The 25,127-nt window shown below is 39.5% G+C and overlaps 3 protein-coding genes across 3 annotated transcripts; all 3 read left to right on the top strand.

Moving 5' to 3' along the window:
* The first annotated feature begins 1,772 nt into the window (after positions 1-1,772).
* Positions 1,773-5,323, top strand: LOC147163111 (tubulin beta-4B chain-like). Its single transcript, XM_086094770.1, has 5 exons — positions 1,773-1,918; positions 2,864-2,972; positions 3,056-3,166; positions 4,002-4,246; positions 4,356-5,323. The coding sequence occupies exons 1-5, from the start codon at positions 1,862-1,864 to the stop codon at positions 5,163-5,165; spliced, it is 1,332 nt and encodes a 443-aa protein (XP_085950896.1). The 5' UTR covers positions 1,773-1,861; the 3' UTR covers positions 5,166-5,323.
* A 1,039-nt stretch (positions 5,324-6,362) lies between these two features.
* zpcx (zona pellucida protein C) lies at positions 6,363-10,645 on the top strand. The gene is made up of 9 exons (XM_086094769.1): positions 6,363-6,740; positions 6,810-6,928; positions 8,237-8,310; positions 8,387-8,558; positions 8,634-8,736; positions 9,390-9,475; positions 9,682-9,767; positions 9,848-10,460; positions 10,624-10,645. Exons 1-9 carry the CDS (start codon positions 6,363-6,365, stop codon positions 10,643-10,645), a joined length of 1,653 nt encoding a protein of 550 aa, XP_085950895.1.
* A 1,096-nt stretch (positions 10,646-11,741) lies between these two features.
* On the top strand, positions 11,742-25,075 carry pabpc4 (poly(A) binding protein, cytoplasmic 4 (inducible form)). The gene is made up of 15 exons (XM_086095456.1): positions 11,742-12,279; positions 15,814-16,007; positions 17,466-17,581; positions 18,389-18,528; positions 20,295-20,389; positions 20,469-20,606; positions 20,681-20,776; positions 20,844-21,113; positions 22,350-22,437; positions 22,551-22,646; positions 23,916-24,046; positions 24,140-24,230; positions 24,318-24,448; positions 24,527-24,645; positions 24,727-25,075. The coding sequence occupies exons 1-14, from the start codon at positions 12,087-12,089 to the stop codon at positions 24,626-24,628; spliced, it is 1,881 nt and encodes a 626-aa protein (XP_085951582.1). The 5' UTR covers positions 11,742-12,086; the 3' UTR covers positions 24,629-24,645; positions 24,727-25,075.
* Positions 25,076-25,127: the final 52 nt, after the last annotated feature.

Raw genomic sequence — 25,127 nt, 5'->3', positions numbered from 1 at the left:
TGCACCCCCCCCCCCCGCCACTACTTTTTTTTTTTACATAATTATTTATCACACCGTCTTTGGCAAAAAAAATACTTGATTGTAAATGTTTTATATTTTATACTATTTTCAAACATTTTATACTTCTTGTCCTTCGCGTGTGCAGTGAAGGATAGGAACAAGAGCGCGCTTTGAAAACAAGCACGCGCGTTTCTTGATGTGGCCAGTCGAGCTAATTCATTCATTAACCGTATCGTGACGTACTCTACTCAATGTACGACGTAACGCACACGTGCCCCTAATGCATCATCAATACTGACATAATGTGTTAACACATTGTATTTTTATTAACATGTTGAATGACTTGCATGAGGGGACAATATAAAAATATCTGTGGCGTACGTGACGTATTCAATGTACGACGTAAAGCATACGTAGGCTACATGCCCCTAATACATCATTAGTGACTAACTAAAACGGGGCTTTTTTTAAACACATTGTTGACTTACATCAGGGGACAACAATATTAGAAATAGCTGTGGCGTAGGCTACGTGATGTATTCAATGTCGACGTAAAGAACAGCTACTACATGCCCCTAATACATCATTCACTAAAAACTTTTTTTTAAAAAAAAAAACAAGTTATAACATAAACAGAACAGAACATAAATTATTAAGATATTGACTTACTTAGATGAGAAGACCGACAGAATATAGGAAATATATGTATCGTAAAACAGCTGCACAAACTAGAGCTCAGTATACTGTGCAGATGTACCTAATGTTGTGACCATTAAATGTTCGTCAATGTTTCAGGATGACCATTAAATTATTAACTGGGTTATGCATTATAGTGTAAAAAATGCAATTATATTTAAAATGCCTACTCAGATATTCATATATAACATAATCAATACAGTCAAATAATACATTTTTTTTAAATTAAAATGTGTGTGTTTTTTGTTTTGTTTTGCAATGTGTGTATTAAATAAATAACTTGTAGATCAGGGCTCACCAACATGCATGGCGCCCGCACGACGACCTGAGCAGTCCTCAGGTCTGTCTGTTCGAAAAATAGCTTATGCGGTGGGAGTCGTATAGGACGTGATTGGATAGGAATGTTGAACTGATCATTTCAGAATGTAAAGATTGGCATGCAGCATGATATATAAATAAAATGTTGCATATTGATAAACATGACAAATCATTAACATGATCTGTGTCTCACATAAATTGATGTATTGTTACTAATAGGGCTAATGACATGATTTTAAAAAAACAATACGAGCAAATATATTATTTCACAAGTGTGTATGTGCATTAATCGGGACCCAAGAAGTAGGCTAGCTAGTTTCAAGCAGGTTGGTGGTAAACCAGAATATTGTGCAGTACTGTGGTGCAGTTCACAGTTCAGATATTGTACAGCTACTATATGCAAAATGCTCCCACATGAGCCTTATTCATGCAGCAATTTTTTTAAACGAAAAATGTAGTCATTGATTAAAACATCAGTACGCCATATGTGATGTGTAATTGATGTTGTTATTATTTTATAAGACCGACGTTGTCTTACGCACGATGACTAATTGCATGCTGTAATGATTAATGTTGTCATGCGTGAGTCTCTGTATTCATTACTTTGCGAGAAAAACATCGCTGAAGTGCCTTCTTACAATAGGTCGACGTGAAGGCGTCACCTGCGTGCAAGCTCATACGTGCCCGCGTGCACCTCTGTGACAGGGCCAAGTGCGCGGGTCTGTGTGGTGCTGCTCGGGGGTACTGAAGTTACTTAGAGAAGCTCTGCAACAATCGGGGGGGAAAATAATAGACAGAGATACTGACGAGACGAAAACGTCGTTCATTTCTCGTTTTTGTATCCACAATGAGAGAAATCGTACACATCCAGGCGGGCCAGTGTGGTAACCAGATTGGTGCCAAGGTAACTCGAAAATATTTTAATGATCAGAATTGACCTCAATCGTGAGGACCGAATTATAAATCAAATATATATATTTTAAAAATCGATAAAATACCGGTCATCATGCATTTTTCTGTGTCGTAGCCAATCACCACTCTCCCAAACGTTTATTTATTTATTATTATTATTATTATTATTATTAAACAATTTTTTTAAAATGTTTTATTTATTTTTGTAAATTTTTTTATTAATTTTTTTATTTTATTCCTTGCAAAATTGCTTTTCATTTTAGCAGAAAATATATTAAATTCACAGATCGTACATGCATACCAAGTAATCCATTGAAAGTTATTTGTATATTTACTGATAATATTTGCACATTTTCCACAACTTGTGATTTACAAATTGAATTTGTTAACATGTAAGAAGCTCATTTTTTCATTTTATTTCATATTTCACAGCATCCAGGTTTATTATCGTAGGCGTAGTATTGTATAGAACCAATGCAGCGCATGCAGACAAATTTATCAAATACGTAGTTCTACACTTATTAGCAATTTTGAATATTCATTAGTTCGAGGGGAAAAGGTCAAAGCCTACAAACCCTGAACCTCAGAACTGTGAAGCAGACCTGCTAACCACTTGGCCTATGTGCTCAACCATGTTCATGCTATGTAGTGCTCAATGTCCAGAAATTGAAGGGAATATTGGAAAACAATCTATGTTACGATATTTCAGACTTAATATCGCCAGAATAATAATTTCAATGACAATTCCAAAAAGCAACTCACTTTTTTTCCCTTTCAATTCTCTAGTTACTAAGATTGGTGCCATGTTTAGCTAAAGCAAGAAGGTTGTTCTTCTTCTTGTTCAAGAAGGTTCTGGATCCAATGGTTTTGATGACAAATTACTAATCTTGAGTTTTTGTTAAAGGAGTAACTTTGTGATCCAATTTTGTGTTTGCAGTTCTGGGAAGTTATCAGTGACGAACATGGCGTTGATCCTACAGGGACGTACCATGGAGACAGTGACCTGCAACTGGACAGGATCAATGTTTATTACAATGAGGCAACAGGTTCGTGATAAACAAACACACATATATGGATTTTCTAACTCGTATTATTATTTTTTTAACCTTGTTATCCTTTTTCCGTGTAGGAGGTAAATATGTGCCACGTGCTGTTCTTGTGGACTTGGAACCAGGCACCATGGACTCTGTGAGAGCCGGACCCTTTGGACAGATATTCAGACCTGACAATTTTGTGTTTGGTGAGTAATTTAAAATGATCTATGCTGTATATCATGTTTCTCTAGACACATTTAAGTTCCCAAAGCAAATATTGATGCTCAAGTAGTGGTGTAATCGTGATGATGTGAGGGTTTTTGTAGACTCAAATATGAACGATGTCAGGGTGTTATTGCAAAATATTTGTATAGGATTTACTACTGCATGCAAAAGTGTTCCAGTTTAGATTTGAAAGAAGAATTTGCAAGTGTCAATTGGTGGAAGTCAACACAAAAATGTGCTCTCCAATAAAATGTATAGTCTAGTCTAAATATTGCATTCTAATATCGCGTTTGTGGAATTTGAATAAAGCAGCAAAATCCACCCATTTTTATCCATCTCAGGAGGCAGCCATTTTGCCACTTGCTGTTGAGTGAAAATGACATCACACCAATCATGGCTCAGCTTTAGAAACAGGCGAGTCGTGATTGGTTGTTACTTCAGCCCTGATCTTAGTGTGATGTCAAACATAGCAAGTGGACAAACAAGACAAAATGGCTGCCCCTTGAGATGGAATAAAAACAGATGGATATTCCACAAATGCAATATTCATCAGAATACCGTGTTTAGACTAGTGGCTCTGCGTAGAACATATTGTAAAGAAGTCTGTAGTTTATTAAAGGCAGGTTAAGTTGACAATATGAATGAATGGTTGCATGTCTCAATATGTATCGTGATGACGAGCATCCAGTTGAGGATGTACTTGCTGGGACAGCACCCTGTGACACTGACAGGATAAGCAGTATCTATAGAAAATAGATAAATGGATGTTTATGACTGTTAAATTGGCTAAACCAGGTGTCGCTGCTTCCTCTGTAGGTCAGAGCGGTGCTGGCAACAACTGGGCGAAAGGTCACTACACTGAGGGAGCTGAGGTGGTCGACTCGGTCCTGGATGTGGTGCGCAAAGAATCGGAGAATTGTGACTGCCTGCAAGGGTACCAGCTAACGCACGCTCTCGGGGGTGGAACTGGATCGGGCATGGGAACCCTGCTCATCAGCAAAATTCGTGAAGAGTACCCTGATAGGATCATGAATACGTTTAGCGTGGTGCCCTCTCCCAAGGTAAGCACTCCTTGTAATGCTTTAAAACAAAACAAAAAAAAATATATATATATATATATATATATATATTTGTCTTGGCTAACGATGTTAAAAAAAAATTTGTCATCAGGTGTCAGACACAGTAGTGGAACCCTACAACGCAACTCTCTCTATCCACCAGCTTGTTGAGAACACAGATGAAACCTACTGCATTGACAATGAGGCTCTGTACGACATCTGCTTCCGCACACTCAAACTGACCACGCCCACTTACGGAGACCTGAACCATCTTGTGTCCTCAACCATGAGCGGAGTCACAACCTGCTTGCGCTTCCCAGGCCAGCTCAACGCTGACCTCCGAAAACTGGCTGTCAACATGGTACCTTTCCCTCGATTGCACTTCTTCATGCCCGGTTTTGCCCCCCTGACCAGCAGGGGGAGCCAGCAGTACCGAGCGCTCACGGTACCCGAGCTCACCCAGCAAGCGTTCGATGCCAAGAATATGATGGCGGCGTGCGACCCCCGTCAGGGCCGCTACCTCACAGTTGCCACTGTGTTTCGCGGGCGAATGTCCATGAAGGAAGTGGACGAGCAGATGCTCAATGTCCAGAACAAGAACAGCAGCTACTTTGTCGAATGGATCCCCAACAACGTCAAGACCGCCGTCTGTGACATTCCGCCCCGTGGCCTCAAAATGGCCGTCACCTTCATTGGCAACACCACAGCCATCCAGGAGATGTTCAAACGTATCTCTGAGCAGTTCACAGCCATGCTGCGCCGAAAGGCCTTTCTGCACTGGTACACGGGTGAAGGTATGGATGAGATGGAGTTCACAGAAGCCGAGAGCAACATGAATGATTTGGTGTCCGAGTACCAGCAGTACCAGGACGCTACTGCTGAGGATGAAGGGGAAGGTGAGGAGGAGGCTGAAGAAGACTAAAGCTTGAAGATAATAATGACAATTGGCAAATGAAGAAACCAGCATTGACTGGTCTCCAATGGGACAGGGGACGTTTTGTAAATAAAAAAAGTAACGCTTGTCACATGAAGCAATGTTGATCAAAAAAGTGTCTACATTAAAAAGAGACTTAAGCCCTTTTTCAGAAAACCGTATGCTGTCAGACCTTCATTGTGTACGTGGTGAGGGGCAGGGACCACAAAAGGGAGTAGAAAATGTTCTACAGTATTTGAAAGCGGGATAAGTAATTAAGCGAATGTTATCTCTTCTGTTTGGATTACAACGAACGAACCGGACCGACGACGCACCTCTGCTTCAAGGTATGATGGCGTGTTATGACTTTCGTGCGTAACTTTTTTTGGCATAAATTATCAGAACAACTTATCCTCATTTATATAAATCATTTGACGAAGTCCGGGTTTTTAAAACAGGTGCTCAAGATGCGGCGATAGCTAGCAGCTAGGCTAAAAACACTCCCTATTTACAATGCATGTTGTCTAATTATTTCCGTGCACTTGTGCTGAACCTAGAGACATCAAGGAGGCAAAATCGTCAAAATTAATCCTTCCGACTTTCATACCTTTTTGCGCTAGGTATATTGCATAGGCGAAGTTTCGCCATAGGAGATTGAACTTTGCGAGCATTGTAATTGGTGGTAGGGTTGTGAAGTGTGGTCCCTCTGAGGCACCGTAGTGCGCGTGTTTCAAACTTACGTTGTTGCATTCTAGTAGTTCACCACTAGACGGCACAAGATTTGTTACTGTAAAAGTCCAAATTAGGAGTTCTGTTTTAGACAAGTAGATTGCGTTAAATATATACTTAGCAACTATCATCTAAATTTTGTTTTGAAAAATTGTGTCTGCATGCATAAAATAAACAAGGATAAGCAATATCCTTTAAAAAAAAAAAAAATTCTAGAGAGCAGTTGAATATTTGCAATGACATTACTCATCCATTTTGCAAAAATATGAGTGAATAAATATCACCATGTGTCAAATGAAATTTACTGCAAAATACCATCCAGGTGGTCACTAACATCCATTGGATCGTCATCTTGAATGCCAGCACTGCAGCTTCATTAGTGTAACTGGTAGCAGCTGCCACCACACTGCTTGAGACTATTAGTGGCACATGGGCTCGCACAATCACTAGAGTGGTTGATCCACTTTGAGCTTAGCAATGGCTGTGCTGGAGGTAGTTTTGTGTGTATTTGTAAGTCATCTTATGCTGGTTCAGTCGACAAAAGCTACCTTCTTCCAGAACGTTCTTCCTTTTTCGTATGAAATGAACAATGATCTCACGAGCATCCTCAACCCCTGGAGAGCACGAGTCCCTCCATTTGCGCTGTTCGCTGAGCTCTCTCCTATCGTGAAGGTTCCCACCGTGCAGGTTTACTGTGATGAAAGTGAACTGATTGTACTTGTGGACAAGAAACTGGGTGACGTCACCCTCAACCGAGACGAGATCCAGTTGGGTGATGGTTGCTATAGCAACAGCGAGCTACCAAGGCAGCTGATGTTCACTTACGGATATGATCAATGTGGAACAAGTCATGAAGTGAGTTGACCGAAGCGTGACTGGATAGATTTGGTTTAAATGAGTTTCTGAATCAATATTCTCGAACAGGTGGCGAAGGGCTCGGATATGTTCTCCAATGTTCTCCATTTCAGTCCGAGGAAAGTCTTGAACATGCGGCTCATAGCGTCTACTGTGCATGTTTCCTGTATTCCAAATAGGTACAGTATGTGGACATACTTGAGACTTGAGTGGACATTTTTAGTCAACGCTTTCTTGTAAAATCGAGTAACTCCAATACGGGACTGTAACTGATGTGCGCGTGTGGACAGAAAATGTTTTTATGTTGCAGTTTGTAGGGATGTTCGAATCCAGCACAAATGCACAATTCTTGAGTAGTCACCGATACCAAGTATCGATACTTCTAGTACTTTTGAAACATAAAAATTTCCGCAAAAAAAAAAAAAAGTTAAACACCTGCAGCAAATATACCATTTATCTTTAAAATTGCACGAAATTAATCACAATTTTATTTGTTAAAATTGTAGCGGCTAGCATCATCATCGTGAGTCCCGATGCGTGCCTTGAAATAAGGCCTGGTATCGGTACATGCCCCCATCCCTATCAGTAAGTGATTTAGTGGTGTAGTAGTGTTAATTTTGTCCGCCATTTTTAAATTTAGTCTGTTTTAGTCCAGTTCCTGCTTGTTAGTTTTTATCATAGTTAGTCATCCCGTTTTTATTTAGTCCATTTTTAGTCTACTATAAATCTAGAATTTTGGGCTTTATTTTAATCCAAGAAAACACAATTTTATTCATCTAGTTTTAGTCAGGGTAATCATTTAATCCCTGTATTTTTGTTGTCAGATTTATGTTGAACATTTCGGATCAAAAATTATTTCACGTAAAATGTTCTCATCTTTTTGATGAAAAACAACTCAAAGTATATCAACAAGTGGATACTATGGCTCCATGCTATGAGCTAGTAAATTAGCCAGCATTAGTTTGCGGTCGGATTAACATTATTGTTGGAATGTTTTAGCGGTTGGATTAATGTTTCGTTATAACTATAATTTGCTATTTCTTTTTAACCTTTCACCGGGAATCCACTTTAGCAAAGACAAGATTTTACAAAATCATATAATTTCCGTCTCGTTTTTGTTCATGAACTAAAATGTCCAGTTTTTATTAAGTGAAGTAAATTTTCGTCTCATCTTCATTAGTCGACGAAAATGCATACTGGTTTTGTCTCAATTGTTTTGTTAATGAAGGTTTTAATCTAGTCTCGTTTTAGTCCGGTGAAAAATGTGTGATGACTAAATGTTTGTTTTGTTTTCGTTGACAAAATGAACACCATTTCCTAGGTTTACTCAATCACCCGTTCACTTATGTGGATCTGGTTATTGTTTTCATTTTTTTCAGTGAAAGTACTCTCATAAAAATATAATTGAGGCACCCCAAACTCTAGAGAAATTGAAACCCAGCAGATGTATATAAAAATACAAAGTAGTTCTTGTACGTAATAAATGTGTCTTCCAGGTCAAAAGAACCAAACTTGCCCTATCAAACATTTCCTGATAAAAGCAGTGAATTCAGCATACAAGCAATGAATCGTGAGTACAACACAAATTGGGAATGGCTGGTGTAATCCACGTGCAACGCTAAAAGCCCATCATGTTTGTCCTTCAGCCTCATGGACAAGTGCAGCAGAGTCTAACATCTACATGCGAGGCCAAATCATCAATGTTCAGGTATCTGCTCAAATCAGTCCTCATGAGCAGCTCTTCATCCAGTCCTGCTTCATCTCGTCATCTCCCGAGTCTCGCCATAAACCCCGGCATGTAATCATCATGAATAAAGGGTGAGCAGCCATTGAATGTCAGTTGCACATTATCATTATGATGATTTGTTTAATTGATGCTATTCCTCCTTACAGGTGCGCAGCCCCATCTAGTTCTCCAAATACAGTCATACAATTCCTTGACTCTGACTACTCGCAAGTGAAGTTTGCTCTAAATTCTACTTATTTAATTTCAGAGGTGAGTTGTATTCAAATTAGAAGTGTCAAAATGAGTGTGTTAATTTAAACGCCATTAATATGTTTTAATGTGCGGTCAATGATCGCCACCTGGAAGCCTGTGCTGGGGGAATTCCAGTTGTAACACTGCAGATTTTTAAATTTAGCTGTAATAATAATGCATATGCTTGTGGAGACTGGGGTCAAGTTGTATTTTACAATTTAAAAAATTTGCAGAATTTCACAAGTTACTTTGTTAAAGATTAGATAGCTCTTAATATAAAAAGGAAAAATGCACTGAGCTGTCACCAACGTCTTACAAATGCAATTATGCCATCTAGTGTCAGAAAAATACCAACACAAATCAATATCACTCATTTTTTTACAGTACATCTTTTTTTTTTAAACTAAATTTTATGAATTATTTAAAAATTATTGTATCAATGACTAAAATATGCAGCCATTTTTCCACTTTAATGTTAATATCAAGAGTATGAAACTTACAAATAAAATATTTTATTGTACATTTAGAACTGATAGAAAGTTTCAGATTAATTGCGAGTTAACTATTGAAATCATGCAATTAATTACGGTTACAAGTTTTAATAACCTGACACTCTCCATTTTTTTCCAGTTTACTTATTGACCCTGTGATCTTTTTTCCCCCTCTTGAAGATGTACATCCACTGCAGTGTGCTCATCTCAGACATTGGAATAACAAGTGGCTCTAAATCCTGCAACTTTGACTCTGTCAATTTAAGGTGTTTGCTAAATTATTGTATTTTAATAAATTGGCAGGGTGAATAAATTATGTTGCTTTTTTTATGCCTCACACAGACTTGTTCCACGAGGTAGCTGAAATAAGTTCTGTCTCACAATGCACTGCATTAATCTCAGAGGAAATATGTTAATTGCGCAATCTCTGCTTGTATCCCCCCACATGTGCTTAATTTTGGTTATGTTTCAGATGGGAGGAGCTAAGTGGCAATGTGGAGGTGTGCCGCTGCTGCAACTCGAAGTGTAAAGGCCTGTCTGTCAAGCACCTTCCTCGGGGTCTGTTTATCTAATAATAATAATTATAAAAAATAAATAAATCATTCAACATTCATTGTAAATCCAACTTTTCTCTACAGATTCTAAGGCAGTTGTCAGCACTGGTCCATTAGTCATAGTGCAAAGGCCAGCATCCTCTTTCCCCAAACTAGCCTTGGACTCGATGCAGTCAGATGCTGCCATGCCAGAAGAAGAGAGTGTGATTGACACTTCAGTCGCAAATGAATTCCAGTGGCCCTCTCCACCAGGCGCGGTTGTGGTTGTGAAGCAAGATCCGGTTTCCAGCCTGACGCTCGTGCTACCGACACGGAATGAACGAAGCAACGCCGCAAGCGACGGAGCGTTCAATGAGCTTCAGGTTCCCACCTTGGAACTAGAGTCAAACGCGAATTCTATCAAAGGTCAAAGTGCAAACTTGGCCCCGGACAGGCCTCCACACATAGAAGTGGGAAATGAATTGTGGCAAGATGACAATGTTGTGAAAGGCCAAGAGTGGACAAAGGATGCACAGCCAATACTTAGCTCTAAAATTCAGTTGTCCAAAAATGCTGATGGCTCCAAAACTCTAAGTTATGAGGAAGAAGTGGTGGGACAAGATGGAGGTGCTTTTGGAACACGTGGAATGGATGAACCGGAGTGTAAACTGAGGCGAGCATGGAGAGGACTACGATCTGTTTTTCTGGATTTGTTGAGGTAACTGAGCCTGATGGGCGACACCTGCTCCCATTTTCAACACTCACACGTGCAATCGGCCAACACAATACTGGGCATATACATAATCTAATCAATACGACTGTATATTATTGCTGCTAAACTGTGGTTTTATCTCCCCCCCCCCCCCCCCCACCATTTCCAGGAGGATGGATAAAGTGGAGTAACTGCAACTCTCCAGGCATATTAAAAATATTTATCATTCATTCTTGGTATATTTTTGTTCATTTGTCTACGTATAATTTCCAACATTCAGTTGTAGCAAGACTAATCTCATCACACACAAACATAAAAAAAATGTGTAAACAATTAGTGAGTCGTTAAATGTTCCTTACGACAGGGGACACAAATATGGTTCATATCACTTTTTTTCCAGACTGATCAAATTTCCCAAAAAAAAAAAAAAAGACAGATCATTTTAAAGCACGATCGCTTTATCTTAATCAAGCACCCCCGCCCTAACGTTGATGCAAATAATGGATTTTTTTTATTTTTTTTTATTGTAACTTCTAGTGCCTGATTGTAAAATGGCCACAAGAGGGTGGCCAATACCAGTATCATCTGTTTTAGGCTTAGAAATCGGGCCTGTTATCGGCCGATGTGATACCTGGTACTCTCCCAACACTAGATTTGATTAAATTTGGAGTACAAACCATTTAAAGCACTCAAGGAGAACATTCAAATGTTTGTAAATAGTTTGTACCACTTGTGTGGGCGCTATGAGGTTGTTTTTTTTTCTACACATTTAGTTCAAAGCAATTGTTTAGACTTTTTAGTGAGGAAAATACTTGAATTGGACTCCATTAGACTATACAGTCCGTGTCTATTCTGACCTGTGAAATCCCCTCAAAAATACTTTGATTTGTTTGTTTGTGTTTTTTAATACACGCCAACCACTGTGTGGTAGTATGCCGCTAGCACCTGAAGATGTCGCTATTGGGAGATGGGACGAGGTGAGGATCACATGTCCAGTACCTAGATGCCGTCTAGGGTGCTGACTTGTACGTCAACGCCGCTACCTTGTTGGGTGTGGAAAAGTGTAGCAATCAGCAAAGACTCCTCATTTACTGATGGAGATGTAACAAGTATGGGTTTACAAAATCTTCAGCAACAGAGATAAAAAGGCTCAATGAGGCATCTAGGTATATGTCTATGGTTGGGCCGCACTAGACTACGCATGCGCCGAGGCGTGTTTTCCCCTCCTACCCCATGTTTGACCCTGTAGCCATTTCCCCCGCACATTGCGCACGGTGTATAAAGTACCCACGCTGCCCCCATTCAGTCTCTTTCCACGGCCACAAAACCACCGTGAGTGTCTCACTCACTGTTCTCGAAAAACTTTGAAAAATACATAAAAAATATAAAAATTAAAAAACCATAAAAAGAAACGAAGTGTTTAAATTAAGAAAATATAAGAGTTAAAAAAAAATAGCAAAATTAAAAAAATAGACCTCCGGTCTTAAAAAGAAACACCTTTCTTTTTATTTATTTATTTTTTTGGTTGATCTTTTTTTTAATTTATTTTTTTGAAGCTGTTCCCTTTTTTTGGATCAATAGCCCTCACATCAACGTTTTGAAAGCAAGTTGGCTAAATTAGAGGCTGGAGATATGAACACAGCGACGGGGAGTTATCCGATGGCTTCTCTTTACGTTGGCGACTTGCACCCCGACATCACCGAGGCGATGTTGTACGAAAAATTCAGTCCAGCCGGACCGGTGCTGTCCATTCGGGTCTGCCGAGACATGATCACCCGGCGGTCCTTGGGGTACGCTTATGTCAACTTCTCCCAGCCAGCTGACGGTAAGAATTAAGCCGCTATGTTCTGTTTGCATCACAAATTGAACGCGTAGCTTCAATGTCAACCCGTACATTTAAATTTCCCATTCATGGAACAAGAGCCAGAACTGCTATTTTGCTCAGTATAAAACGCATAATCTTCAAGACAAGTCCTAAAAGTCATTTGACCCACATTAACATGCCTCATTTTTCTATATAAGGTCTGTTTTGACCCCCAAAAGACTGACTTAAGTCATTTAAACTTAGCCACCACATTGCTTGTGTGTTCTGTTCATAGATGGAGATTTTCATTCACAGCCCTATAGTAAAGATTTATGACTCCATGTGCCCAAGATGTGATCAAGTAGCCCAAGCTTGGAGAGTCATCCCTGTTCCTCATATTCATAACGTGTAGAATGCATCTTTTATTATTTTGACACTAACAGTCATGACTGTGGACTGAGCAGTAATGTCAGGTGGCTATATTGTGCGTGGGGGCAGTTTTAAGATTCTTTGTATCAGGCTTCATTGAAACACCTGTCCCAACATATCTCAGCTCCAGTGGGTAACCAAAAGGCGGTAGAGCGATCACTCACAACTGGCTCACTTCCAGAAGTTTTGGTGTCATTGGTTTGAAAGTGTAAAATGAGCCTCTGATGAGATGACACCATTTGTTGTCAGGCCGTACGAGGGGGGGATGGTAGCTTTTGGGCCATCGCACGTAGTCCCGGCACGTGCCTGTGTGACATGTGTTTGCTGCTTTTAAAGAACAGCCAGCGCGTCTGACTTGTTGACAAAAGACTGTCGAGCGGTTTTAGTGGATGGTGGTTTTCTTGGGATCAAGGCTTGCAAAACAAGTTGTCATAAAAAAAATCCTGGACTGTCGCAAAATATATATTTCAAACAAGGAGTGTGCCAAAAAATCGATTCTCATTTAGTACAATTCAGAATCAATTTTAAATGTCCCAAAATCGATTTTATTTTAATTATTTTATACTGTCTTCCCTTTTGTTTATGTGTGCCTTTTATTGGGAGCACTGTTCATGTTGTACCCGATTTGGCCACTTAGGGGCAGTGTGGTTCCACGCGGTCTGATACACTGTTAAGTTGTAGCCACGTTAGATAGAAGGAAAAATTCACGATCAAGTTATTCCAATAAAAGTTCTTTTTTTTTTTCAGCATGGAGCTGTTCCTTTGAGTGATAAAAGTGCCGCGAGTAGCGCACTAATTAGCATTAGCGAGTCAGATTGGAAAAATCACTACGACTCCTTGAACATCTATAAATTGAAGTAAAAATCAGTCAATCAAATCATTTTGAATCAAAAATCGTTCTAATCGAAAATCGATTCTGAATCGAATCGCAGGCCCATAAATCGGAATCGAATCGTGAGACATTCAAAGATTCCCACCCCTGTTTCAAACTCCCCTGGAGACTCTTCTTCCACGCCTTAATGCCCTCCTAGAAGGATTCTTTCGAGGTTATCTATGCAGCTCCATCATCACAGCCATCTTGACGTCATCCACTTCTTCAAACCAGTTCCCCTCGATGACCCCGTCGAGCTTGGGAAACAAAACAAAAATCAGTTCGGAGGTTGCTCCAGCTCAGCAATGTTCGCCCATTGTGATCAGGTGTGTTGTCATGGTGAAGCAGAGACACGTTGTCCGTCCTCTTCTCGCACACTGAATGAAGCGAGCGCCACAAGATCTCTTTGCAGACGTGCTGGTTGATCGCCTGGGAAAGCTCGTAGTTTGGCTTTAAAAACTTTATTTATAAACCAGCCCTGGATCTTTTCTGACACACTTTGTATGTCTCTCCCCATCAATGGTGGAGAATTCTCCACACACACACACACCATGCCAGCACATACCTCTGAGGACCCCTCTCTAAATATAGAACATCTCTCCGAGCTGCAAAAAATCTGCCGGCGCGTTAACATGTTCTTGGAAACGAAGAGACAAAATAAGAGAGAAGTTGTTGTCTTGTTTCACTCAAAGGGGGCGACAAGTACTGTCAGCATACTAAATAATATTTTCCCTTTAAAAGCCAAGACTGAAGTGTCAAAGGCGGGCATGTTTGACAGCTATCACCTCTGAATATACGGTGTGCGAAGTACAATTGCCAGCCAAACTGCTGATGCCAGCAGACGCAAGGCAGCTCTGTTTTGTTTACCAGACACTTTTTTTCTTTTTCTTTTTTGCACCCAGCCTGGCCTCTGCGTGTGTTAATGTGGAGTGAGCGAACAAAAGCATGTTAGGCCTATATAACCACATGGACTTTGGAGCCCTGTCCTATGTTAAGAGTCAGATTATGTGTCGAATGTCAGTGAGCTGAGCTCCATGCAGCAGAAAGTGATTTCAGCTGACGTAACCAAAGGTGCTGTTTAATGCAAACAGATGTCGTCTTCACAGAAGCTGCTGGTGTTATCAGAGGCCCAGTGTGCAAGTATTGTGCCACTGTGAGGCTAACAGCATGTGTTGTGGCAGAGTAGAGGGCCATGTGTTACCAGCTTGATCATTACAGCAGTACCGCCAGCTGCCCCCCCCCCCCCCCCCCGCCCTTAACCCTCCTTTGCACACACACTTTTCCCTGCTGTTTGTACACTGTGTGTCAAAACCTCTGTCCACTGCCAACTGTGAGTGTACAGCAATGGTCAAATGATATTATAAACACTATTTCGTAATAAGGCAACGTGGATGGCTTGATCGTAAAAATAGTTGTCAATGGGGATGCTGTTGACTAAATGTCCTTGATCAACACTGTTGTTACAGTTAGTTATCGACTAATCTGTATTTTAAAAAATATATATAAACGTTAACTCATTCACTGCCATTGACGACTTTAGACGTCAAAAAATCATTTTAACAATTTCTGTTAGTTTAACATTTTTTCCACTTTTAACGAGAGTATGAAAACCTAGAAATAAGTTGTTATTGTATATGTAGAACAGATATAAAATTTGTGATTAATCGTGAGTTAACTATTGAAGTAATGTGATTAATTACAATTTTAAAAAAGTAATCACCCGACGACCTAATTTCTAATCTTTTATTTTATTTTTTTCAAAAACCAAATTTTTAATCTTTTCTTTTCGTTTTAAAAATAATATTTTTTCAAAAAAAGAAAAAATTATTATAATTAGGGCGTCAGGTGATAATTTTTTTTAATTGTAATTAATCGCCTGACTTCAATAGTTCGCTCATGATTAATCACACATTTTATATCTGGTCTAAATGTACAATATATAATAAGCGGAAAAAAATGTTAATCTATCTCTGATATAGAGAATAACTTCTTCAGACTAGCATTTTTTTTGCTGGGCAATTTTATTTTAATTTTATTTTTTATATTTACATCATAATGCATTTTTTTTTGCACTGACTCAATATGTACCTTTGTCTTGATTTAGAAATGATTTACATGATTCAGTACCTCCAACAAGGTTAAGGATCACTGCTTTAAACTATTTGTTTACACTAACATGCTGGCAACAGCACAAAACCACTATTTCTATGTAAACAAGCACCCTTATCCCATCTGTGTGCTTCCCCTCAAACCAGCCGAGCGAGCCTTGGACACCATGAACTTTGATGTGGTGAAAGGAAAGCCAATCAGAATCATGTGGTCCCAGAGAGATCCCTCCCTCAGGAAGTCGGGAGTGGGCAACGTCTTTATCAAGAACCTTGACAAGTCCATTGATAACAAAGCGCTGTATGACACCTTCTCTGCCTTTGGAAACATCCTGTCCTGCAAGGTAGAGTTGCTGTTGTATGTGTGAATATACAGTACTTGTCGATTAAAGTCATCCAAACTATGGCCCGGGGGCCATTTGTGGCCGCCATCCATTTCTAAGTGCAGCATATTCTAAAAATGACATCTGCTACTAACAAATTTATTTATTTATATCCAAATTGCGAAAATATCACATTAATAATTTCCAAGTAGCTGCTTTGAAATTGATCATCTTACGTCAGATTGCTCCTGATTTAGTTCTGAGGATACCACAAATTTAAAAGTGTTAATTCGACCCGTAACTCATTCAAACCCAAAAACGTGTAAATATGTTTTTTAATACTTTGTCCTTCACTCCCAAAAACGTTTTTATATGTTTTTTAAAGTTTTTTTATGCAAGAGCATATAGAAGGTTTTGATGCAGAATCTGACATGAAGAGGTCGCTTAAAGCAATGGTAGTTATTACAGCAACAACAACAAAATGGCCAGCAGGTGGCAGCAGAGTATAAGAGATCAGTTAGGGCTATGTTGCAACAAGCTCTTTTTGCCAGTGTTTTCAACAGAAATATGAATAATGATTAAACTTGGCTATATTCTAATGCTAATTTCTGAAAAACGGAACCAGATACAAATATATATTTTTTCCTGATGAAAGAAGAGACTAATCTTTCTTTTGACAGGTTCCATGTTTTTTATAGCAATAGAACAAAATACTCTGTGGGACTTGCAAAATCAGTCAAAATCCAGTAAAACAGCCAGGAGCGAAGGGGGTTGCTTCAGTGAAAATGGCTGGGAGTCAATGAGTTAAATAGTCAAATTTAACACTGTGACCGAGTGTATTTGGTCCTTATCGAGAATCTTTCCACAGTGTTAAAATATCAGTGTATAATTAACTTAATTAAAAAAAATAATAATAACGCTAATGATATTTTCTGGGGGGTTACTGGGTCTCAACCACCCAAAAATCTTGTAAAATCCTAAACAATTTGCCTTCTAGAAAGGTAACAGTTTTTCAACCCAAAAAAAAACAACACTTGAGTTTGGTATGCTAGATTTAAAGTATTTTGTCTGTTTGTGGTCCGAGCCTTTGAGTAAAAAAAGGTTTGGACACACCTGACGCAGATAGATACAACTGCAGGTGTAAATCAGATGGTAAAATCCAGGTCCAGAAAGTAAATGGTGGACTTGGACACTAATAACGGACTAAAATGACAATCCAAAACAAGAACTGTATCAAAATGTCTGCCATTACAGCACTTTTGACACTATTAGTCTGCATTGTCGTGTACTAGTATTCTGTGACTAACTACAGAAGTCCTAGAATCAAAGGATCAGTCCAATTTTATCAAACCAATTTTTTACCACCGCCAAGCACAAGCATGCAAGTAATGTAACTTTTGAAGTAAATCAAAACCATAAAGTATTTGTCACTTTTTCAAGCATCTGACCATGTACGTACATTCCCTGACTATCTTCTAGGTGGTGTGTGACGAGAATGGCTCCAAGGGCTACGCTTTTGTCCACTTTGAGACGCAGGATGCCGCTGACCGCGCCATAGAGAAAATGAACGGCATGCTTTTGAATGACCGCAAGGTGTGAGTGTTTGATCATTTTATGACTCATCAATCCGTGTATCGTAAAAGAGGAATGTAACGCCAAAAGCTCCGGTGTGTCCGCCTGATTTGTTTCCGTGCGTAACTTGCGAGCCTCAACTTGTTCCGTTGTGCGCCTGTGTGTAGTAAGTTGGTGACGACATAACCTGACTAATGAGCTCATCTCTTGCTTTCGCCAGTGTGAAGATAACCTGTGAATTGATAAATAACCAACTAAAAACGCTGATTTGTTTTTTTCTAGCAGAAGCAATTTCTTGCAGCCTTATTAGTGCAACTCGCTGGTCACCCGTCTGAGTGTGTTTGTGTGTATGACCACGCTTGTGTGTTTTAGTGATGGATCGAATGCAGGAATGCAATACTGGATGGCAGAATGGGAGAGGTCAACATAGCAAGGTATATATGAGAACCTTTGGTCCTCCTCAGCTTTCCTTTGTACTGTGAGACCCTGTTCCACAACCCCTCTGCATCCACTTCATCATCATCATCGTCATCCTCACGATGGACCAACCAAGATGGCACTTGATGGTTGTCACTGTCAAGCATGCCAACATGTCTGCCTGCCTTTGGTGGTATTAACAGCACTGTCATGTATTTTTCATGTTTGGCCCGACGGCGATGATGAAATCTATCTGTGTTTTGTGAATGATTTGATGGTCGGTGTTGATCTCCGACTGGTACATCTGTATGGAAGAAAAAAAAAGACTATCAAGTGTTGGATCCTGGTGAGATTTGCCAAATTAGTCAGGGCTGTTTTAAAAGTGCGTGTCGTTGCTCTTTCTCCATCTTCAGGTTTGTAGGTCGCTTCAAATCCCGCAAGGAGCGGGAGGCCGAGCTTGGCGCCAAAGCCAAAGAGTTCACAAATGTCTACATCAAGAACTTTGGTGACGATATGAATGATGAGCATCTTAAGGAGCTTTTCGACAAATATGGTAAGCAGTTTTTGATGTTTATTGCTTATTTGGCCATCAACCGTTGGGTGCGCTCACGCTCCACCTGGAAGCAAGTGCCTTCAATTCCGTGTCGTATCATTGACGTCATACACACATTTAACTCTTTTACTGCTACACGTTATGCAAAAAACAACCCAGACAGTGCCAGCCGATTTTCAGCATTTTAACTCAGATTTTAACGCAAACAGAATATTGTGTGCTGTGACTACATAAACATGAAAGATCGTGTTCCATTCTTTCATTAGAAAAAAAAAAGTATCTTTCTACCTTATTCTGTTCTGTAGTAATCACCATAGATATAGATAAAGAGAAAACAAGCTATTTGTGAAAAAATAAATTTTCTGCACATCAGTGACTTTGACCCAAATATATATTTTTAGTGACTTTCTGTGAATAAGATTTTATGCGACAAAAGCTTTGATCATTCACGTCATCATTAAAAACGTTCTATTTCATCAGATTTGCCATGTTTCATTGTAATTTCATGCTATTGGGAGCCCATTGAAAAGAGATACAAAGCTGCCATCTGCTGGCCATAGTGTTTTTGATTACACAAGCCCAGTGTGCGCTGCGCAACAAGTTGCACTGCTCATTGAGAGAGAAAAACGTAGTAAACGTCAAGTAACGTTTTTGGCGGCATTCATTTAGATTTTATTATACGTCATTAAACGTTTTTGGCGGTAAACCATAAACTGTATACGTACCAAATCAATTAATATAAAATTAAGAATATTGAATAGGTGAGGTGGCAAGGAAAAAGTAGATATTGTTTTGTAACAAAAAATGGAAAATCGAACATCAACTTTCAGAACCTATTTTGTGCGTAACAGTCATAAACAGTTACTTGGTGAGGAGACCTTATTTTGCCCAGTGCAAGTCTAGCAAAAAGTTCAGTCTAACTGTGCGCATGGGTGAAATTTTCTTACTACATTACTTGTTCCGCATGACGTAGTTACCCCCGCCACCCACCAGCTCATTCTCGTACACGCCTCCTTAAATGGCTTCTTAGTGAACTGCTGCCTTCACGTGCTTTGGGAAAGATGGACCTTACCACTCGTAAACTCCTAATTACGACCGAGTTCTGTTCATGTGATTTTGTTGTTATAGAAAAATTGTGTATGCTACGTAATTGACGGGACACTGACTTGCTATGAATTAAAAGAAGACATTTTTCCCCAAAAAATTCAGATGATCATGTTTCTTAATTTACAGAATATTCTATATATATATATTTTAAATGTAATTAATTGTGTTGAATAAAGAAAGTGCTGTTTATACTTACTCAAATATTACAAAACAAGGACAAAAATAGCAGCATAAATAAAGTATTTTATGGTGTTCTCACTATTGAAAATGGGTGGGGGAATGCAAATCTGCGATAGAATGAATCCGCAAAAGTTGAACCACTGTATTTTGCTAGACTAGCACAGATAGAAGATGGTATTTGCCCCTTTGTGTGCCGTTGGGGGATGGAATGCAGCCAACTCCTGGCCAATCGAAGTGGCTCCTCTCATCCTCTTGAAAATCAGGGCGGTCGAGGCGCCCACAGTTTGACATTGTGAAAGCGGAAATTGACTCATTGGGGTCTAGGCATGAGATTTGCACGCACAACACAAGTTCATATAGTAGGTAGACAGCAAGATTATAATAAATCAAAAACGTCCATGGCATTGAATGAGTTCATTGTTGCAGAGTTGTGTCCGGTCATTCTACTGCCTTTCACTAATTGTGTTTCAATTCTGCAGGCAAAACACTCAGTGTGAAAGTGATGATAGACCCTACTGGCAAATCCAGAGGCTTTGGATTTGTTAGCTATGAAAAGCATGAGGATGCTAACAAGGTAATTTGGTCTCGTGGAATTGTATCAAATGTATTGATTCATCATGTGTTTCCTCTGATGATGATAACTGAATCATTAGGCTGTGGAGGACATGAACGGCACAGACCTCAACGGCAAGACTGTGTTTGTGGGACGAGCTCAGAAGAAAATGGAGCGTCAGGCAGAGCTAAAGCGCAAATTTGAGATGCTAAAACAGGAGCGGATCAGCCGCTATCAGGTCTGCAGGACTCAGTGGTACGATAAGCACGGCTGAGTTCAAGTTTGCTCATGACTGCAATTCTTTGTATTTAGGGAGTTAATCTGTACATCAAGAATCTAGACGACACCATAGATGATGAAAAACTGCGTAAGGAGTTTTCACCTTTCGGGTCCATTACGAGTGCCAAGGTGAGGGATTCCAAAGAGATGAGCTGTGGTTGCTCTGTAGTTAACCACACTGTCACTTTCTTGCCAGGTGATGCTGGAGGAAGGTCGCTCCAAGGGTTTTGGCTTTGTTTGCTTCTCATCCCCCGAGGAGGCCACCAAAGCAGTGACTGAGATGAACGGACGCATCGTCGGCTCCAAACCGCTCTATGTGGCTCTAGCGCAGCGCAAAGAGGAGCGTAAAGCCCATCTCACCAACCAGTACATGCAACGCATCGCTGGCATGAGGGCCATGCCGGCCAACGCCATCATTAATCAGTTCCAACCCACCAGCGGCTACTTCATGCCAACCGTGCCACAGGTACTGTTGTTTATAACAATACTTCACATTTCAACCTTGGACAAAAACATCATCTCCTTTAATTATAACCTATTTGTGACCAACAGTGGTTGGTATGAATGGTTGAAGAAAGCAATTACTTTGTAGAATTACACAGAAATTATAGAAAGAAATGTATTTGGACTTTTCACCCTTAAGCTAGCGGGCCTGCTATTCATTTCTCGCAATCAGTATTGAAATTGATTTCAGGAGAGAAGATTCGATTTTTGTTCGGCATCTTTTAAACAGCAAGCTAGCACAGTTAGCAACAGGCCAAATGAAGAAACTGGCAACATAAACAAAGGGTGGGAATATTGGACTAACCAAGAAGAAAAAGGGGAAACACGGTTTGCTACAAAGCTATTATAAGTTTTAACTCATTGACTGTATTTGACGGCTATAGAAATAATTTAAACTATTTCTAGTAATTTTCCCCCCCCACTTTTGTTAACAAGAGTATGAAAACCGAGAGAGAAAAAATATTGTACATTTCAAACAGATATAAAATGTGTGATTAATCGTGAGTTAACTATTGAAGTCTTGCGATTAATTACAATTTTAAAAAAGTAACCACCTGACGCGATAAAAAATTTTTTTTTTTTTTTGAGGCGTCAGGTGATTACAATTTTTAATCTTAATTAATTGCATGACTTCACTAGTTAACCCACGATTACTCACACATTTTATATCTGTTCTAAATGTACAATAAAAAAAATTATAGGTTTTCATACTCTTGTTAACAAAAGTGGGAAAAAATGTTGAACTAATAATAATAGATCAAATACATTTTTGACGTCTATAGCCGTCAATGGCAGTGAATGAGTCAACCCCCCAAAAAGTTATTGACAATAATATACCAACCAATCATAGCTCAGCTTCAGAAAACATGTGAGCTGTGATTGGTCGTTGTCTGAGAGCTGAGCAACATTGATGTCATCATCAGTCGACAGCAAGTGGCAAAATGGCCGCCGACTAAAATAGATAAAAACGGCTGGATTTTGCTGCTTAACTCTGTAATATTAATCAGAATGTCATGTTTAGACTAGTGAGGTCACATATAACATATTATTGTCAAGAAATGTTTAAGGTTGACTTCCATTTTAACATGTAGTGAAGTTAAATAATGCAGAATGTCTTGAAAACCATGCCGTATTTTCAGCTTTTTTCAGGATTCATCACGATGCGTTTTTTTCTTCTTCATTTTTTCTTACTCATCAGGCACAGAATCGAACGACTTACTACGCACCCAATCAGATGGCCCAAATGCGACCAAATCCTCGGTGGCAACAAGGTGGTAGGGGTCAAGGTGGGCATGTGCAGTAACAACACTAAGTCTAAGAACTTGAAGTTGACTTAAATCAACTTTTTTAGATATGATTATGCTTGCGCCAATCTCATTGTTGATATTTGTGCTCTCAGGCGGTTTCCAGGGGATGCCCAGCTCACTGCGGCAACCAGGTCCACGCACCAACATGAGACATATGTCTCCCAACAGCAACACGCAGGGACCGAGAGGTGGGTTCACAGTGATCCTCACTGGCAGACGGACTGAACATAACATCACTGCGCGTAGACCTGGCTGATTTACAAAAAATAATAATAATAATAAATTAGCGTGTGCTCACTCTGTTATAATACATGTAACAATGTATGAATCCACGGTCTTAACTCATTCACTGCCATTGACGGCTATAAATGGCAAAAATTCATTTGAACTATTTCTATTAGTTTACATTTTTTCTCCACTTTTGTCAACAAGAGTATGAAAACCTAGATTTTTTTTATTGTACATGTAGAACAGATATGAAATTTATGATTTATCGTGAGTTAACTAGTGAAGTCATGCGATTAATTGCGATTAAAAACTTTAATCGCTTGATGCCCCCAATTTGTTTTTTTGTTGTTTTTATTCATTCACTGCCATTGACGTCAAAAATTAATTTTAACTATTTCTATTAGTTTAACATTTCCCCCCACTTTTGTTAACAAGAGTATGAAAACCTAGAATTTTTTATTGTGCATTTAGAACCGATGTAAAATTTGTGATTAATCGTGAGTTAACGACTGAAGTCATGCGATTAATTACAATTAAAAAATGTAATCGCCTCTTGCCCCCAATTTGTAATAATCTTTTTATAAAAATGAATTTATGGCAGTGAATGAGTTAATGGGGAAGTCAACCCAAAAATTGTCTTTACAATAATATGTTGTATGCGTCCCCACTAGTATAAACACGGCATTCTGCTTTATATTTTGTTTGTGGAATATGAATTAAGCAACAGAAGCCACCTGCTTATATCCATCTCACGGGGTGGCCATTTTGTCACTTGCTGTCGACTGAAAATCACATCACAGTTGTTCAGGGATCAGGTGAAAGGCCAATCACGCCTCACCTGTTTTCTGAGTTTGGTCATGTGACGTTTGTCTACACTTTGCGCAATGTTCTCCCAGCTGTCTCTCATTTTGGCTGCATTATGCTGATTGCACAGTTCGTTTCAGTTTTGATCAATCACATCGAGGTTGCTAAATTCATCCAGTTACGTATAGTCCTCACACAAATCACAAAATAAACTGTGTGGTCATTTGACCCGTTTGCCAATCCTGGTTTCTCCCAGTTGGATCTGGTAGATCAGCTTCCACGTCTTGTTTGATTGAACAATCAAGTTTGTGACCGTCTCTGAATGTGTGAGCCCTTCGTAAATAAATTCTTCAGTTACAAATGACACGAGATGGATGGCTATAGTATTCATACTGTACTTTTTTTGTTTTTGTTTTTGTGGGTAGGTTCTGGCCAGACTCTTGGTCCTCGTCCCTCAATGGGTGTACCAGGTCCCCGCACCATGCCGCCTTACAAATATGCCACAGGTGTGCGCAACCCTAATCCACAAGGGGTGCAACCTATTGCCTTACAGCAGGTATTGTCGAAGCAGCAATAATCAATATGCTGTGTTTAAATGTCAAGAGCTATAAAAAAAAATTATTTTTTGTCTTTAATTCGTCCCCTCCAGACTCAGCCAGCTGTGCATGTTCAGGGTCAGGAGCCGCTGACGGCTTCCATGCTGGCTTCTGCACCACCACAGGAGCAGAAGCAGATGCTCGGTAACAATCTGTAGCCTTAGAGTATCAAAGCTTTCAAGTTCAGGATGTTGATTATTCTCCTTCATGCGGTTTTATTGTTCCAAATAGGGGAACGTCTATTCCCGTTGATTCAGGCCATGCACGCCAACCTGGCGGGAAAGATCACAGGCATGCTGCTTGAGATCGACAACTCGGAACTTCTACATATGCTGGAATCTCATGAGTCATTGCGTTCAAAGGTGCGTCACTTGTTGTTGTTGTTTTTTTTCACTCTGGAAGTTTGCGCTCGATGATTGTTGTTGCTTTTCTTGATACAGGTGGAAGAAGCTGTTGCGGTGCTGCAGGCCCACCAAGCAAAGAAAGATGCCACTCAGAAAGTAGGCGGCATGACTAATACCGGTGCCGCTACCACATCCTGAATGGTTAATTCAAACCAGTATGTACAACACATTCGGAATATATTAACAGATACTGTACATCACAAAGTATTGACTAATTGGGTCACTGTGTGTTGCAGATCAGCTTGAACTGTGGAGAGAAACGCTACACTGAAACCAAACAAGTTTAGAACTATTCTGAAGGAAAAAAATCTGGAAAAAAATGTAAAATGTAATTTGAAAACATAATTAAATATTTCAAGAGAAAGTGACAGGTAATTATTTTCTTTATCTAATAGACTGCACAGCAAACACTATGCAGTCATGAAGTAAGACCTTAAGAAACAACTTCTAAAAAGGAAAATGACCCTTGAACTTTTTCTTTGCTTGAAAGTGTTATGTTTAATTTGAAATGGTGGGTTTCTGCATCCCATTTTATTGCTGTATGATGGGTTTGTGGTATTCTCAATAAAGGGGTGATATATGGTTTTAAAAGCCTTGTTTTGTTTGATGTTGTGGAGTGTTTGTTTTGATTCAAATG

This window comes from Leptonotus elevatus, chromosome 14, assembly GCF_054856555.1.
Source record: "Leptonotus elevatus isolate MCC_2025b chromosome 14, RoL_Lele_1.0, whole genome shotgun sequence".
Taxonomy (NCBI): domain Eukaryota; kingdom Metazoa; phylum Chordata; class Actinopteri; order Syngnathiformes; family Syngnathidae; genus Leptonotus; species Leptonotus elevatus.
Note: the sequence above shows the minus strand (reverse complement) of the source record. Positions and strands in the feature narration are given on the sequence as shown.